This window comes from Branchiostoma lanceolatum, chromosome 12, assembly GCF_035083965.1.
Source record: "Branchiostoma lanceolatum isolate klBraLanc5 chromosome 12, klBraLanc5.hap2, whole genome shotgun sequence".
Taxonomy (NCBI): Eukaryota; Metazoa; Chordata; class Leptocardii; order Amphioxiformes; family Branchiostomatidae; genus Branchiostoma; species Branchiostoma lanceolatum.
Window position 1 is genome coordinate 12,560,635 of NC_089733.1, and position 18,135 is coordinate 12,578,769.

At 40.7% G+C, this 18,135-nt stretch overlaps 1 protein-coding gene across 1 annotated transcript; it reads right to left on the minus strand.

The window, feature by feature from the left end:
* Positions 1-4,458: 4,458 nt before the first annotated feature.
* On the minus strand, positions 4,459-11,634 carry LOC136446033 (motor neuron and pancreas homeobox 1-like). The gene is made up of 3 exons (XM_066444301.1): positions 11,102-11,634; positions 5,288-5,451; positions 4,459-4,875 (listed from the first exon to the last, which is right to left on the minus strand). Exons 1-3 carry the CDS (start codon positions 11,529-11,531, stop codon positions 4,579-4,581), a joined length of 891 nt encoding a protein of 296 aa, XP_066300398.1. The 5' UTR covers positions 11,532-11,634; the 3' UTR covers positions 4,459-4,578.
* Positions 11,635-18,135: the final 6,501 nt, after the last annotated feature.

Below are 18,135 nucleotides of genomic sequence, written 5' to 3' on the forward strand. Positions count from 1 at the left end.
TCAATCCACAATCGCCCTCTGTTTCAATTCTAACCAGTCGAAAAGGAAGTAAACTGCGACTTCCCTTCTATCCCCCTTCTTAAATCTTCTCCGAGTACAAGAAAAGATGTCAGAAATATCATTAAGACAGTGTGATGCTTAAAATGCTTCTCGACAATTTACAATACTGTATCTGTAGCTTGGAGTACGAAAAGTACGAAAGCCTTGAAAAAGGGCCTTAATGAAGTCTTAATATTCTTCGTGGTCATTTTCCTCACAGTTGGTATAAAACCTCTCTTTGCATTGCGTTTTATTACTGGTCCTTCGGTAACTAAGAAAGAAGACGGGGAGAAAGAGCCATTGTGATTGGTCCGTGGGAAGATGGAGCTTAATGAGTGGTAATGGGGAGCTAATGTGTTTGACAACCAACGCACACAACTCTGTACACTTTGCACATGTAACAAAAGACAAGTGCGCATTTTTCACCCGTGAAGCCTCGGGTTCTTGACCCTGAGAGATTTATCAAGAAGATTAGAGAAACCTGGAGGGCACTTGAGGCTTCTTGGCTAGTGTGTCTGTGTGTGTCTGTGCGTGTATGTGTGTCTGTAAGTATATGTAGGGGTGCTCCGATGAAAACGATGCTAAATTCCTAATAATTCGAAAGGTCTACTAAGATTTAGTGAGAAGACTAAAGACTTCGTGGCTAGTGTAGATGTTTGTGCGTGTATGTGTGTTTGTAAGTGTATGATGTAGGGGCTCCGCAGTTTGGAAAACGATGGTGATTTTCTAATGAATCAAAATGTTTGTTTCTTGATTTTGGATTGACTTCAGTTGGCACTTTATAAGAGATTTATTGAGAAAAGAGGGCGATAGGGCTAAGAATTCGTGACTAGTGTATGTGTGTGCAATGGGGCTCCGTAGTTTGGAAAACGATCTGACTTCCTAGTAAATTGCAATGGTCCAGAAAAACAGCATAGTGTATGTGTATGTAGGGCTCGGGGGGCTCCGCATGCAGTTTGGGAAACGATACTGACTTCCAAAATGATAAATAAACATTTTTCTACTTTTTTGTATCTTGAGGAGTTTGGGTTAACTTCCAGTGGCAGCAAATCAGCACTTCATGAAAGCTAAACCGCGGTGCCGTTAGGTGTTTGCCTACGTTGCCGTAGCCTTAACATGATTGATAGAAATTTCATAGACTACACGCTGCTATTTTTGTGTTTTCTGTGCGTATTGCAAAAGATTTAAAACCTTCTGACTGGCATCTCCTTATCGTTCATGACACTCAAAATCAATTCATTTTTTCCCATGAACTAGTTCTACACCCGAAATCACTTGCTCGTATGCCTGTTTATAGATTCAGTCGTAAGATGTGGTTTTGATATTAGCTCTTCCTACGCCCATTATAAGCGTTTTACTAAGATTGAATATCATTGTGATTAAAAACATTGTTTCAAAAGATTTGTAGTTAAACAATTCTGTGAAAGTTTAAACTTACTGTTTATTTTGTTGGACTTTTGCGTTTCTACGGACCCTTACATGTGCTTGGAGATTACATAAACTCTACAAACCAGGACTGCCCCCCCCCCCCCCCCCCCAACTCAGCTTGCTTGTACATTAAACAGGAAACACGCCATAACATCAAAGACCCTAATTAGGGGTGGGTAGTTCTCAACAAGCAACCTTATTAACATTAGTTTCCCCTTGTTATTTGGAGTGCAGTAGTGTTCGTGGGTTACTACTGTATACACTGGGATTACAGAGGTCCACAGCGAACAATTACTCCTTGTCTCGATCTGCAACATTAGCAGCGGGTCTGACGTACACATACTCTTAATGTGCACACCCATCAAGAGAGTTTGATCACGGTAGTGGTGGGTACACAGGGGCAAAACCGCACCACTTTCATCTGAGATTCAACACGTCGTTTTGTGGCAAACCGTTCAAATACTGCGCCATGGTTCGTCGGCACATGGTCACGGTGGTCTGGTAGTTAGGGTTGCTGACTTAGAATCTAAAGGTTCTGCGTTCGAATCCCAGGCAGGCCCCAATCTTTTTGTGCCATGAGGAACCTAATTTCGCAATAGACCCAGGTGAACCTACAGCTAGGGAAACATACTAGAAGCTTCGAATGGGGCATAAAGGTCCCGTGTTTGAGTAGAGCGAAAGAGCCCACCCCATTTATCGAAAAGAGAAGGGGTCCATCCCAATGTGAGTAGATGAAATATTACAGTCCTGATCCAGGTCCAGTCTTACGCAGTTTTTTTGGGGTACAAAACTGGTTTGTTATGCCTGAAAGTGACTCACCGCTTATAAGGAACAACATACATGTACATACAAAACGCATACATACAACATTGTCGCGCCCTCCCTCGTCCTTGTGTGTGCCAGTTGCTCCACTGCTGGTTAAGGAATGGGAGCTATACTGTATATTCTTGTACAGGATGTGTCTTTGTTCGTAATACTCATTGTTGCAATTCAGAGTGTATATAGTGTACAATGAGTCTTTAGAAGAATAGCATAATTGAAACGTCGAGCACAAATGGCATTGTGTCAATGAAGCGGTTGTATGGCATGGATAAACTTTGGAACCACTTTGAGCTACTGCGACTACTAGGTTACCGGTCGTTGGCCCATGTCGTTGGGTGTATTGAGGGGGGGGGGGTAGTCTCCTTAGCAAGCTTACGAGTTTACTCTATTTTATCTAAGTCGCACGCCTGCTATTGCTACGGTCACATTTCCAAACCGGGGCCCAGCCGGTGTGAAGCCAAATTTCTGCCCCGGCCAAATAAGTGATCCAACACTGCTAGGGGGTTTCCAGTATACCTGAAGTGTGTCACACTCTTGTGGCGTGGTAATTTTCAAGCAGAAGTCTGGTCGGAATTTAGTCGCGTTGTGGATCGAGGCTAACCTGAACTCGATGATAACCCTAACTCGAAGAAGAAATCTGGCGGGGCAGAAATTTGGCGTCACACCTGGCTGTTTGCGGGAAAGAAAATATTAAAGTGTATAACAAAAGATATACACAAATTTTGCCCATGATTAACCTTTTTAAAGTTTTGTGTATTTTGTTCCCGCAAACCGCCAGGCCGGGCCCCTGGTATAGAAATGTGACCATCATGAGCATTATAAGGTGTGTGGGGAGGGGGGTATGGTAATTTTCAAGATGGCGGACATGCCTGTCGGCGTAGCCGGGATACCTCCGTGTACGGGCGAAATTCTCCATAAGCAGTTATCATAGTTTACACAATTTGGACTTCAGGTGTGGAAAAACAAAGATAGCAAGAGGCACTTTTCAAACAGGTCTATATCTAACGATCTTATATTGTCAAGAGTATAGAGGTGCCGCGGGCTACTTAACAGCATAGAGTACATTCTGATAATGTCACTTGCACACGTTTTAATAACGTTTAGGGTAAAAAATAACATGCCATACCGATGTAAGTCAGAAACAACAAACTTCGGAAATTGATCCGAGGAAAATTTGCGTGTGGCGTTGGTTATCAAAGGTGGTGCTTACTTTTGCTAAGTTTCGCGATGGTAACCCAGGCATGTACTAAGCCACTCAAACACAGCTGTGGCCGTCTCAAGAACGGAATGAGAGAAATGTCTAACCTTTTACCCAGGGATGTCTTGTTTCTAAAGTTTTCAAAACTACTTCGGCGACGAAAGGGCAAGGAATGGCACAATCTACAACCTGCATCGTGTATTGTGTCGTCTAATGTTGTTCACTGAGGAATTCTTCCCGTTTGAAGAATATGACAGAGTATAAAGTACAAACATGAGCAAATTTGCGGAGAGCTTATGAGATATCGATTTTATTGTGGTGCACCTGGCATCATATCACCTTAGTGTCTATCACACACATATACGCAAACAATAAATACACTTGAAATACCATTGGTATATACTCTTATCTGCACTGCACACAATGGGCCCTTCTTACGGTCGGAAAAGAAGCGATAACAAACGCAAAGATGGACAGTAACACCTGAGAAGACGTATAACATATGTGCAATAAAAGTTTAGACTGGAGCCCAGTCGTGTAGCCTCTACCAGGCTCCACGGGTCGATGGAGAAATAGTAGACATTGGCCAAATAGACAGACAACATGCCGGAGGAGTTATCCGGCCTGGGGGTACAGATTACAACTTTCTACTATTTTTCCAGCGACCCATGGAGCCTGGTAGAGACTATTGTTCTTGTTCCAACGGTCGCTAGAAGTGGACTATCTAGAGAGGACCAAAGCGAACAAGACCGGAGTCCAGACTAAGAAAAAGAATCATTGTATCCAACAATATATCTTTATAAACCATTCAACATTGCTGTCTTTACTTTGTAATACATCGTTAGAAAATCAATTGATAGAGATGCTTGCGTAGCTTGGGTTACTTCATTGTGTGTGTGCTTATTAGTTTTCCTCTGGAAAACCACAAAGAAAATATATATTACAGGACTGTACATTTCTCTAATAACAGAGAGCATCGAAATTTGCGTTTTCGATTCACTATCAAAGGGTATGCATTATTTTCTATAGATTAGAATAACTACAAAAGACATTGGATTCTAGAGAGATAACGACATGTAGTCCTAATTGAATCATCTTGACGTTACGTCAGATTTCGTCTGTAAGGATATCTGCACTGGCCTTGACTCTTCGTTATCTGATGAGCCATCAATACTGTCCGTTACGTCTATCTCCTCCTGCGCATGCTCACTGTAGTCTTCATCCGGGTCACTAAGGTCCGCCATGTTGTAAGTGTCTTTGGGGTCCTCCATTTTGGAGGAATCGGTGCCCTTGGCGCTCCCGTTTGTGGACTTCTCTTGTGTTACTTCGTCTTTGGCCTTCTTGCTTCTCTTCCACTTCATTCTGCGATTCTGGAACCATATTTTGACCTGGATAAACAAAAGAGATGTTTTCTTTAGACCGGGTATCAGTATATAGTATCAGCCAAGTTATAAAACATGAGACTTGTGATAAAACAAGACATGTACAACACTGCTAAAGACAAATGACCTTCAATATATATACAATACCATAAGTATATAGCAGTCTCATGATAAGACTTTTGCTATAGAGTGTTCGGTACTACACCTAGATAGTAATAATTAGAAATAGTTTAACATGCCTCAAAATGCCATGCAATAAACATAGCATCCGAAAAGACTTGTTTGAAGAGTGCCCCGTATTACACCTATATATCAATAAATTTATATTTTCTTTGATAGACACAGATAGAACTTTAATAACACAGGAGCTTTAAATGCATTCTATAGCCTGAAGAATAACACAGTGTGCAATCCTTACCTGTGTTTCTGTCAGCATGAGTGCTGTAGCCACCTCGAACCGTTTAGGACGAGACAGGTACTTGTTTTCCTTGAAGTACTTCTCCAGCTCCAACAGCTGCTGACTGGTGAAGGCGGTCCGGGGCCGGCGGGTCTTACACAGGGGGCTGGCCTGGGACGGGTGCACTGCAGAAAACAAGAGATGACATTATGATAAGTTTAACTAGCTCTAAGTCATAGGACAAAAAAACAGTGAATGAAAAACAATAGAACATAGATATGACTACTGTGCATGTGATTTAGATACTAACCCTAAATTTTGACAACTAATCAGGTCTGATGTCTTTTTTTGACACAATTCATCAAAATACAGATTCACTCATGAACCGTCTTAAGCTTTCTTTCCATGATTTATCATTTATTCTAGCTACACACTGATATGACATAATTATGAAGATATATCTGTATATTTAGGTAGTTGCGTTTTAAGTCTGTGAGTAATGTAGGTAGCTTCCATAGCAGGCTCATGGTTGTTGTTGTGTTTATATTTCTTTTCAATATGTGTTGTTTTCCGGCTGTATATCATTATGATTGTACCCAGTTTCAAACAGTCCCCAGCGGTCAGATATCAGAAAGAAATGGTAATAAGATAGAATACAGCACACAATAAACCCAGTCGGTAGGCCTGCTATGGAAGATATGATGTAACTTTATGTTGAAGTTTAGACAACACATCGTGTTATGAGATGCGATGAGCTGAGTACTTCAAAATCAGACAACACATCGTGTACTTCAAAATCACTCATACACTCATTCTTTCGTCTCTAATGTTGTTGTCCTAAAGTTTCCTTTTAATGAGCGCCGTCCACACATTAAATGGGTAGATAAACAAACAAGAAACGAACGCAACTACTGATAAAGACGAACTATTCCAACCACTTCAAGGACATGTCTTAGCAAATTCCACAGAACCACACGAACATGATAAGAGGGGGAAATCTAACCGCTGTTTAATTTCAATTTGTGAAGTAATTGCACAGAATATAAAGAAACATGATCTCGGTAAACGTTGTCGACATCAGAAGTTTGGGGTTAGACATAAGTTGACAAACTCTTGACGTAACCAAGTAATTAGCAACATCTGATAGCCATTAGCTTGTCAGATCAACAAGAGAGCGTTGTTGGTCACCAAGCACACTTCTTTAACAAAGTCATGATCCTTTCCTTCCATGCGAAGCCATGCGGTTTGGTACAAGCTCGCCGATACGTGCCCCTCACAGACCTACCACCCGCGGGTTGTACCAACTGTTTGCAGAAGACATTTTCCGCTCAATTGGAGCTGAAACCTTTCTGAACCACCCCTGATTGCTCTACAAACGGAGACGTGCGAATGTGGATATTAAATTTCGGCGTCGCCACGACCGGCGGATGATAGATCGTCTCGATGTTTGACCATGTCGACTGGGGTTATCACACAAGTGTTAATAAAGTGGCAATATCCCGTGGTATTCAAGGCGGTAATTACCTCAATTATGACATGGCACGAAAGTAACGAGGGGACGGGACAGCGGGTAAAGATAAACAACCGAAACACCGCGCCTTCAGAAGGGCGCAAACGCGTGAATGAGTGCGGATTGATGAATAGGATTGGTTTAACAATTTTGACGTAATTGTTTCGCGATAAATCATACCTAGAAAGGTGTGCATATACGGTCAAACAATACATTGGGGGAATTGGTCAAACAAGAGAAATCTGAAAAGATAACAATACTAATGCTAGCGCAAAATTGACCTAACTACCGTGAAATGTTTCACGTTATTCATTCAAATCAATTCGTAGAAATTCACGAAAACCGTGTCTTCCGAATAACTTTTTTTTTACAGAAATATTTTTGTTAATGTTCTTTTAGTACTGTTCTTGGACACACATATAATCTTTTGCACAGACCTAGTGAAAGTGATAATTTTTCTGTACGTTCCCAGTCGATCGGTCGGCAATCATGGCAACGGAAACGTTCCCGGGTTTTTGTCGCATATGAAGGAGGTTTGCCTTGCTCGCATGGAGGAAATGTTGCACTATTGTTCATCTAAAGGGGCTATCGAGGAAGGGGCGGTTCTGAGAGCAGACTAATGTTCTCTTCGCTTCCGTTCCATCTGTCGAGCAGTATATACGCGGAAACACTTTTGTCGGAAATTGCGAAATTACTCTTTCGGCGTGGCAGGCCGGCGACAGTTTAGAATTAAGTGTTTCCCTTCACCTAAAGTCGGACATCAAGAGTAGAGATTTGCCTGGCGAGCACGTATTATGACAGCGTACAGTTCAATTATAATGTATATAGAATTGTCAAATCTATGGATATGATAGTTGATACTTCTTTGTAGCAATAAGTTTACGATAAGCATACGGTGGATTTTTTGTAAGAAAATAAACCGACTCAGCATTTGACAATAAAAGGACGTGACCAGTAGAGTTTGGCCTGGCTAGCACGCATGGAAACGTATGCGCAAACTACTATATTGTTGGCTTGACAAAGTTATGAATATAATAGTAATACTTTTGTGCACGAAAAAGTTCTAATATAAGCCGACCAGTGGATTTCTTTGTAAGAACCTTTTCAGCATTTGAAAATAATACCAGATTTTCTGTAAGTGGCGGAAAATTGTTAATTCTAGTGATTATCCGCAGATTTCACGGTAAGTTAGGAAAAGTGGCGAATTTGTCAGCTATGGGAACGTACAGATGGGATAACGGTAATAGCCGAATGTGTAAAATGATTAAAATGACAAATACATGGTCATGAATTGGCCACACACGAAAATGCCCTCTTTTTTCACTTATCTCAAATCCGATTGGCTCTATTTCCTTACTTTTCTAGTTCATATTCTTGATGATTGTATTTTTTAAGAAAATCATGACGTTTAAAAAACGTGTTTTGTATTTTCCTGGTATATAGACATTTCTCATACCCCCCTCTAACGCAAATTTCACGGGTCGTTTTGCACCGCGTGATCCAACGAGGTGCGTAAAACCCATTAAATCTGTACTGAACTCATTAAAAAGGTGACAGGAAAGATTATAATCACAACTACTCCGGTCGGGAGGGGGCCATTTCCACCTCTTTTGATGCAGATGTGATTTTATCAGCTATGCAAACCGTTCTCCATTGTTGGACAATCAAAACTGTTGCAACTTTCGTCGTTTGAAGTCTTTGTTCGCCACGCGCATGCGACAGTTGCCGTTTCAATTAGCCTGCGCTGAACCGACGCTAAAGTGATACAAATGGTCCCCGGCACAAAGAAATGGCTAATTTGACTTGCTTTCAAAAGAATCCGAACAAAACAGGTACAGTCGGACGATAAATGATTCCTTTTCTTTCGAATGACCCCTGCTTTTTGGTGTGAAATACATCTGAAATTCTAACCGCGTGTCTTTATAGTTTGGCTGGAATACACATCTCATACACATCTGTTGTTATAAAACGTGTCGGGAATTATTAAAAACTTCGTGAACTGAATTTTCAAAAAGTCTGTTAAGTTCTTTTCTTGGTTTATCCACAGTAGATCGCGCGATAAGGGTCAATCTTTGGGTTCAGATGCAAAAAATGAGATTATATGATGTTAATCTGTCCTAAAATTCGCCTCTTCCCAAACAGACTTTTCTGAAATATTTTCACCGGTCAGAATCGCATGGTGGACCATAAGCCTGTTTCTGAAGACAAGCCGCTCTCAATATGAAATTAATTTAGGCGAGCCTTCCTTTGGGGGCTTTGTGGTGGTGGATTATGCCGGTTCATCGAGTCTTTTGTGCCGTCTGAATGTCGACTTCCGATGGCGATACCATGTAATCCTTCACCTTATAGAAAGTTCTTTGCCCTCCTTTCTTTTTTACTTAGTTTGAAAACATTCCTTTCATCTTTTAAACAATTTTTCTTGCATTTTTTTCTATTATAGATTTTGGAGCATTGAAGTGATAACATTGAAAAAATTGGTTAAAAACCAATCTTGAAAGAGTTTGTGAGAAAAACACCTTAAATTTTTTTTACGGATATGTCCATAGCGAGCTCTAGATTCTGGAAATGACTATAGTGCAAAGATACAAACTGTGCAAATTAGAGTTATAAAGCGTTGGCAATAACATAGCCAGTATTGTTTGTTTAACCTATAAAAACACAAGCTGTAAATTGGTGGGAGAGCTCTCTGACAGACTGATACTATTGTTGCGAGAAACCTTATTTTTCAAGGGAGGCTCTATCTAAAATGGCATGTTTGGCAGAGTTAATTTTGTATTGTTAAAGTCAGATGTCCGCCTACACCTATGGTATTGTCCGTGTTTAATGCGCCACAAAACACGGTGCTATGTGTTGTCGACTTGTTTACCTCTACATAACATACACCTACTCCATCCACGCACCTGATCCAACAAGAACAGTCACCCCTCACCTATGTCTGCGCGTTCTAAACGGTTACACATTAAACCTTACTTCGGCATTCTTCGACACCATCTTCGGAAATGGCGGGATCTGTCGGCTATTAGAAAGCGATTCCCCGTCAAAGTCCACCTTTTAAAACACGCCACTCAAAAGGTGAGGTGATTTATTGTGCTCACGCAGGTGCGAAGTCAGGTGTGCGATAGGTGTAAACAGCGCGAGCGGGTCGCTAAATAGTGGTAATCCCTTGTACCGCACGGCCGCATTTTTTCAGGGAATCTGGTTGTTTGAGAAAGGCTTTGCGGGACTTGGGAGTGTCATTACTGATGACGTGTTTTCCCTCCAAGTATGCTACAATCGGATATAAGGAACACGCTGTCTTCAAGCAATCTGTGCCACCTGGCTTTAACGGAACTGTCCGTTCACAAGACATTGTGGAATTTGTGGACATCATGACCTTTCAATATTCACCATCAGGAAAAGGAAACTGTTTTTTTTAAATGACTTTTGCGAAATGTAAGTGAGAACATTGCTTTAGAACTTGCAAAAGTATTGTGCAAGACCTTTTCTATCTAGTACGGAAATTTAAAGTAAGAGATACTGCTTCAAAATACTTAAATTGCTGTTAAGAAAAAGGAGATGCAAATTGATTTTTGTAGCGTAGAGAAACGGAAAATTTCCAATTTTCACGCCAATTCTATTCCTGAAAAGGACGACTTCTTTTGACAATAGTCGCCAATAAAATGTTCATTATGCGGTCGTTTCAGGCGCAAAGGCCGGTTTTTCACGCTCGGAGTGTGGTCGGCTACTATGTGGAAATAGACCACCATTGAAGACTTCCTCCACAAACCTTGTTATTGTAATTTCTTACCCTTGAATGGATGTATCACTTTAGAAGAACGTCTCGATTCCTTTGTAACGATTCAGGCTTTTGAAAACTATATTTAACGTTTCCTTCGGCTTCTGTTAAACTGGCTGAATCTTTTGGAGTAAGATGTCATTGGTGTCTAAATTACGAAACTCGTGGAAAATTCGAAAAGAGGATTCACCGTAATACATCACTTTTAAGCTCTACTACGATTATCCTATTAAGCTTATCCTAAAACATAACGGTTATCCTAAAAGCAATCTACAATACATATGTATTTCCGCTTCATCAGATTTAGCTTATTTGTAAAATGTTAAACTCTCTGATGACTACAAAATACACGGACACTTCAACATATCAATATGCACTGTCAATGCAGGCTTTTGATATATAATTCAAAGAAAATCAGATATTTTCACGTAGTATCGTAGCCAACTCGAAATATCCAAATATCAAAATGAACCCTTTAATTAGGAGGATTATGTTTTATCTTTTAGAAAGAATTTATCAAAAAATCAAAAAGAAAGTTTCGTAAATTTACCTCCGTAATCCATTCTGGGCATGATCATTCCCGCAGCTCGGACCCACTCGAACGGCATGGCGGTTTTGAGATGGTCGGGGTGATGAGGGTGGAAGCCCGCGAAGCCGAAGTGGTGCGCCCCGTTAGACGTTAGCGGGAAATGGTGCTGACTGTACGCCGGGTGCGGGTGGAGGGGAAGGCCGGCTGACGGGTGGAGGTGAAGTAGCCCCGGTCTCGGGACGAAGCTAGACGGCGGGGACATCTTGGAACTCTCCTCCGCTAGGGGTGAGACGGGGGGAGTGTCGGGTCCACTCCGTGGACTAGGCTCCGAGGCGGTAGGGCTTCGCTGGCGGGGGCTCCACACGCCCAGCCCCGAGGAGCGCTGCAACTTGCGCCGGTCCGATGCGAGGAGGTCGTCGATACGGAACGACTTAATACTTTCTGTCATCATGTTGAGAGGTCCGTCTTTTCTCCAGGAAAAATAACTTCTCTTCGTCGGTTCTGGCTAGGTTTGAATGAAGAGATCTAACAACACTACGGCCGTGCAGTGGACTTTATAAAACGGAGACCCCCCTTTGTACCCGGTACTCTTGTTTGTTTACCGATGTCACACGAGCCCTTTGATTGGTCGCACGGACCCAAAATAAACAGCGATTGGCTGAAAGTCACCGGTTACCATGAATAATTTGACATGAACTAAAGACGCTAATTTCTTTTGGGGTCAAAAATGTGTTTTTTCATCCAAATCTTGGTATGCAAATTATAGAGGATTTTGCCCTACGGGACCAAGGGACATACAAGTTAACCATTGGGAACGAAATCTTTTATACAATTTCACAGCATATGTGTTGTTTTAGAGACTTCTAGCTATAGGCGTCGTCGATGTAGCACTTTTCAAGGTGAACCATGGAAAAATAGTAAATTTTACCGAGAGGACAGGGATAAAACCATATCTGTACGCGTTCCAGTGTTACGTTACCGCGCGAAAGACAGTTAAGTCACAAGATTTCCAGAGCAAAAGGCACATCCGCAGCAATATGGTATGTTTTAGGACGTTATTAGCCTTAGCAAGCCATGCGTAGGGCCCGTAGTTTTAGCCCGGGATGATTCGGTAAAATGTAAACGCATATAATCTCCATTTCTATAAATCGCAAAGGAGGTATTTCTGTTATTTTACATGGCCTGGATCACTACCTTCCGGACGCGTATATATACTAGTCTCCTTACAAATTCGAATCAGCAAATTTCAGCAAAAATGGCTAAGTTCTAGCCAATAGTGTTGGACATCACTTATTTTGTTTGAAGGGTCGAAATTCCTGTCTGAGAGTGTATAGAATTCAATTTTGTCCCGACATGCTTGTTTGTGATACTGTACAACGTAACAGAATAAAACATGGCACAGAACACAGCAAGTGCTATTTTCGTTGAACTGACGGAAACGGCTGCAAAATGTTTAACTTAAATCCACACAAATGCTGTAACAGGCGTAACGAATGGACAACAAAATTGTCATCTCTGATCTACTCAGTTTTGTAATTTAATTAGAATAACTCTATGTAAGAAGTCAACATAGATATAGTGAAAAAAAACGTTAAATACATATGCGCGGGTCTCGCATGCCGCACAAGTATCTATTCCACTCACCTTTATATGTAACCGTACACCTACGCTTTTGACACTTATGTAACAAATATTTGTCATTGCTATATCAATGGCTTTACTAATCTTTTACATTGTGTGCATGGACACGTGTAGATATTTCCTTTTCCACACAACCTAGCAAAAATATAGAACGTGTTATTCAAAGTTTTTGGTAGACACTAAGACAGAAAAAAAAATGTTTTTTGTGAAATACATTAACGTTTTGTTGCTGCATTCAAAACTATTCAGTTGCAATGCAAGTCATTCAGTACTTTAAACAACAGCTTTCTAAATACTATATTAGACTAAATGTTATGAAAATTGTCGCGCATAACCGATTTAGCTATGTCAAATTTCGCCACCAAAATCAAATGTCAGATTCGGTAACAAGCAGGGGGACCATTATGCAGAGGAACCGAAGGATGCAGGTATGACGGCCTTTTTTTGTATATCTCATTTTAGCGTTTCTTTCAAATCCAATTGCTCCAAATTCTTGCAAATTCCAAAAGAAATATACAAACCAGTTACATAATTAAAGTGATATCAACCACACCCGCTGTAATATGTAAAATGTAGCGTTCAAAATGCACATATAATGTGTATATTTGTAATACAATTTTTACTTAGAATAAAGAATTCTCAAGCCTCACAATCGCATGTTCTTACTCGTCGAGAATATAAGATGTGTTTGTAGAATGTAGATCGCTGTCAAACCAGTTTGGGCCAGCCATACGCTGATGGGCGCTTTTCAAAAACCAAAAACAAGGGAGTGAAAAACAACATGGCGGCTAGAGGAAGCTGTCCGGAATATAGAACGAGCATGAAAGATGGGCATACCACAACAACGCACTGAACTTATACTGGTTAAGATATGAAAATTTAAAGTCTAATGACAACAGTGAATTTTTCTCTTCTATGAATGATGGTTAGATTGGACGAGCGTATGGTATTTTTCCACATTAATATTCTGATGTCCTTGCAATGCTTTACATATGCTTGTTGTATGGTCATATTTTTGGCGTCGGATTTTTCAGCGCAGTTATGACCAAGGAGTTTGTATCTGATTGAAACCTCAGTGCAATGACAGAACCAACCGTTGACAAGTACATACGCCAAACTTTTCTGTACATGACAGCGGGAGTTTGTACGATGTATCCACGACTGTTCCTAGACTACTTCTCTGCTGTAAAGCTATCGCACGACGATTGTGAACGGGTCCTTACCTGCCAAAAATTCGTCTGCGATCTGTATACGATTGTGATAAGTCATTACTTCTTGAATGTGTATTTCTCCCTACTATCATAGATAGGCAGGAACGAGAAGATTATCATAGTACAGTGCGCTTCCCGCCCTCCCCCCAAAAAATGGCAATGAGGGAAGCGAAACAATTCCGGCGCAAATGTAAATGTAACGTTTCCTCTTTCTAAGTTCCTTCTCCGTATACGTTCAAAGAGATTTAGTGCTATGTAAATGATTTCAAAACAGTCGTTCTTTTATATCATATAGTTTTTCCTAAATCCATCCGTTTCCCCGTATGCTATCAGAGGAATTGTTTAAAACAGTTACATTTAATGCCATACTGGTAGATGTAAGTGTATATGTACATGTGTATCATAACATTCATAAGTTAAAACGGTCATTCTCGATTCGAAAAGACATTTGGTAGTTTGCAAAATCTAAATGTACATAAACTTTAAGTCAAGTGGTGCTGTAACTATAGTCGCTGTAACACCGAGGATACGAAGATGTAAAAGAAAAGCGTGTTCTAAAAATTGATTAACAAAACTGTTCTGTATTTTCAGCAACAAGATACAAGAAATGCAAGGATTCAATAACTTACAAGCGGTTGAATTTTGTCTTTCTGTTTCAGACTGACAAGTGCTTGTTATCATGTTCACTGAAGAAGTCTACGAGAAATTATAAGTATGCGTTTAAACATGTGTAGCTTTTGATGCATAACAAAACAACTGGGCACTATAACGCTTAGTACTTGCCCCAATCATAAGATACTAACGTGACGGAGTTTTACTTCTGGATCACATTCAAATGTATACCGTATACGTATCTTCCGGATTTTGTGGTTTCTGCACATGCAAACGATATAAAAACTTGGATACGTGAGGATAGAAATGAAATGTTTAAATTGTTCTTAAATAGTATAAAACTCTATAAGATCTTTAAAAAGGCGAAATAACAAATTGTCTTCCCCCATATGTATTGCTACTTGTTTTGGCGTGTGGAAAAGGCTATACTGACATTCCACTCAGCATCAATAATGAATAATAAATTAAGTATGCAGAGATTAATCACCCCTAGATGATATACACCGGCGAATAATTTCTAATAAGCAAAATGAAACAGTTTTATAATCCAATTCATGAATGTTTTCATACTTTAAGTAATAGATCTATCAAACCTGTAAATCTTTCCGTAAATTGTTCACACGATCCAAGCATACCGATGAAAATGATATAAACGCCATATATTCATCAAAACAAAGTGTGGTAAAAACAAATTGTCGTCCGCCTTTTCACAAGAAACGAGAACAATTATTCGGCGCCTTGGATACGACGCCACGCCTGTGGGACGATAATCTCGCTCGACCCGCGTCCGCCATTTTTGTCCGGATCTCGCACGTCCCGCGCACCTGTCTAAACTATGACGTCAGATGGGGATCAGAAAAACGAGATGGGCCGTGATAGGGCATGCTCTGCGGTTAGCCGCCCCCTGCCACTCATAAATCGTTACAAAAGAGTGTATATCTCACTAAGTGGCGATTCGTGAGCCCTCTAAAGGCTTCCTTGTGGCATGTGTGAGGAGATTTGTGTCATGTTGTGCGACGATCGCCTCGTTGTTTGGGGTTACTCCTCAAGTATCGTCTGCGCACACGACTGTTGTCATAGCAACCACACACCGTACTCATACATGCGGACAGATGGGAAGGCCAGGCCTACCTTATTGCTGTTCTTATTTTCAGGGACTTCATATTTCTCCGTGCTGTTAATGAAAAATAAAAGCGATTGAAAAACACTGCTACTTTACATCGGGGTACCAAAATATCCATAGAAGTAGAGGAAGCCAGATTAGTAAAAAGTAGCGATTCGATGTATAATTTTCGTAAGCCTCAAAACAACAAAACTCCAAGAGGAACGTCTGCGAGGCTGTGGTATGCCTTGCTATCAAGCTGCTGCTGTATATGCATTCTCCAAAACTATATAAACAGCAACAGCACACTCTAAATGGCTCGTACATGCACCAAACCTTAATTACTTTCAGCGACTCTTATATCACGCGTAAACACTGTTTAGGGGACGTTTAAATCCTGTTGACAACAGAAACGTAAACAAACTTTGTACTAATTTGTCATGAAAATCCATAGCAGTCCGTGGGGCAGTATATTTCATTGGCGTTTGCAGAAAGGATTGTTTTGTCGTTTCAGCGTTTTATCGTATTGTTGGGTAGTGTTGAAAATGTTTTACAGCTTGTTTAGTGTATTTTGTCGTCCACATACAGTCACAGTCAATAGCCTGAAGACATAACTGGTTGAAAAGTGTGTTTCTTCTGCATTTTTAAACATTAATGGTCACTACAAAACCTTTTGGCAGAAGAAAAAAATCTTGACGTAATCAGATCAAAATTGTAGACGAACAACTGTTGTGAAAAGAAAATTGATATATTTAAGACAAAACTCGAGATCGTCACTGCAATTAACATTAGGCCTCTGTGTGCTTCGTAGCTTTTGTTACATGTATATCATATTTACATGTATTTTGTTACATGTATATCAGTTTGCTTTTTCCTAATGGGTACAAAACGGGAAACGGTTTAGAGATAGGAGGAAGGGAAAAAAACTAGATCTGCAAAACACTGAATAGGCCTTTGTAAGGGATGATGGTCTGCTTGGTACTTGCCACACATAACACCTGAATTTACCAAATACAGCACAAATCTCGCATTGTTGGGACTGAGTCACAAGCTTCACTCACTGGTATAGTTTCACAGGTGGGACGCAATTTCAGCCTTCCTAAATCAAAAACAAATAGTTACATGCGCGCATTTCTCTATCGTGGTGAGCGCTCCGGACACCGCTCAGTGCAGGTGTGCGCAATCAGTGACAATGCCCGCACTCACACCGCAGATTATGAAGACACTGTGCAACAAAGTAATGAGTTAGTGTGTTTCCTGTTTCAACAAAGAGTTTCCTGTCTGTAAGAAGCGTGTGTGTTCGTGTCTTCACTAATCTCTCCAAGCAGATGCAGCAGTTGGGCTTGTTTTGAGCGTATTTGGCGGTGTGTTGTACGTTTTTATTACTCTCCAAGCAGAAGGTGAGCTTCGGCTTGTGTTTTGGCGTACTTAAAGCGTTTTTGTCAGCTAAACTAGCCGGCGGACGTAAATTAAACCTGACAAGATACAGAGCCTGAAAAAACGCATAAAAGACGTAAAAAACAAACAAGCTGGAGCCTAACTTCTGCTTGGAAAGTATTTTTTTTCTGGAGGTGCGCAGTTTTTCCCGACTGGGCATATGTAGAAAAATATACAAAACGCCCAACTGCAAACCTCCAATAACATTAATCCACCGGGTTACATAAATCCGCCACTTTGAAAACAGCGTGTTTGAGAGATTTCTAGTGCAGCACCCCCAGGCATGCACAGTTTAGATATACAGAAGTGCATTATACTGAGGGACGTTGGGGTGGAGATCTGGTTGGACGTATCTTTTCAGCGTGGCGGAATCATGCATGTTAGTAGATACATCTGCTTATAGATTAGTTATGAGTGTGCTGAGTTAGCTTTGCTGAGTGAAAAAGTAAAGATGAATTAACTCGCGGGAAAGCTATCTTTCTCTTTCTCTCTCTAGCTCTCAGCTTTACCACTAAATGAAGCCATTTTTGCCGTCTGCCATTTTTCCCCAAGGGACTGTTGTATTTACTCGTCCAATTAGCTCAATCAAACTCAATTAATATTCGCATTGAGCTAATTAATTGGGTAAACTGCAGATGACTCAAAGTGGCGAGTGCAACACGCGGCTATTTAGACAGCGTCAGGGTGGTGTAGAGTTTATTTGCTCTAGAAGGTTTTTAATATACGACATAAGTACTGTTTTCCGGGCAATTATAGAATGATGTAACTGAAATATGAAAACGTCATGGTAAAAAATTGCTTTTGCAGTATTGATACGAACTCTAATGTGTTGTAGATTGTACGGGACCTGCCTCCTGCTTAGACACTCTGAGTGGCTGGTTGTTTTCAAGGCTTTCTTGGGCTGATTTGCGCTGTTTTCTGATCGCTCGTATGTTCTTCTATGTCACGCCAACTGGGTTAGTCATAGAAAACCGCCGGTGTAGTTACACAGGAGGTCTGCACAGGAGGCTACAGTAAGGATAATCTCCAATAAGATCTTACGGTTGCAAGGA

Bases quoted from the DNA above. Each gene is read 5' to 3' on its own strand.
- LOC136446033 (XM_066444301.1), bottom strand. From the start codon at position 11,531: ATGATGACAGAAAGTATTAAGTCGTTCCGTATCGACGACCTCCTCGCA. The intron at 5,452-11,101 runs GTAAATTTACGA...TGTTTTCTGCAG, and splicing joins GCCCAGAATGGATTACGGAG to TGCACCCGTCCCAGGCCAGC. The intron at 4,876-5,287 runs GTAAGGATTGCA...TTGTTTATCCAG, and splicing joins TCATGCTGACAGAAACACAG to GTCAAAATATGGTTCCAGAA.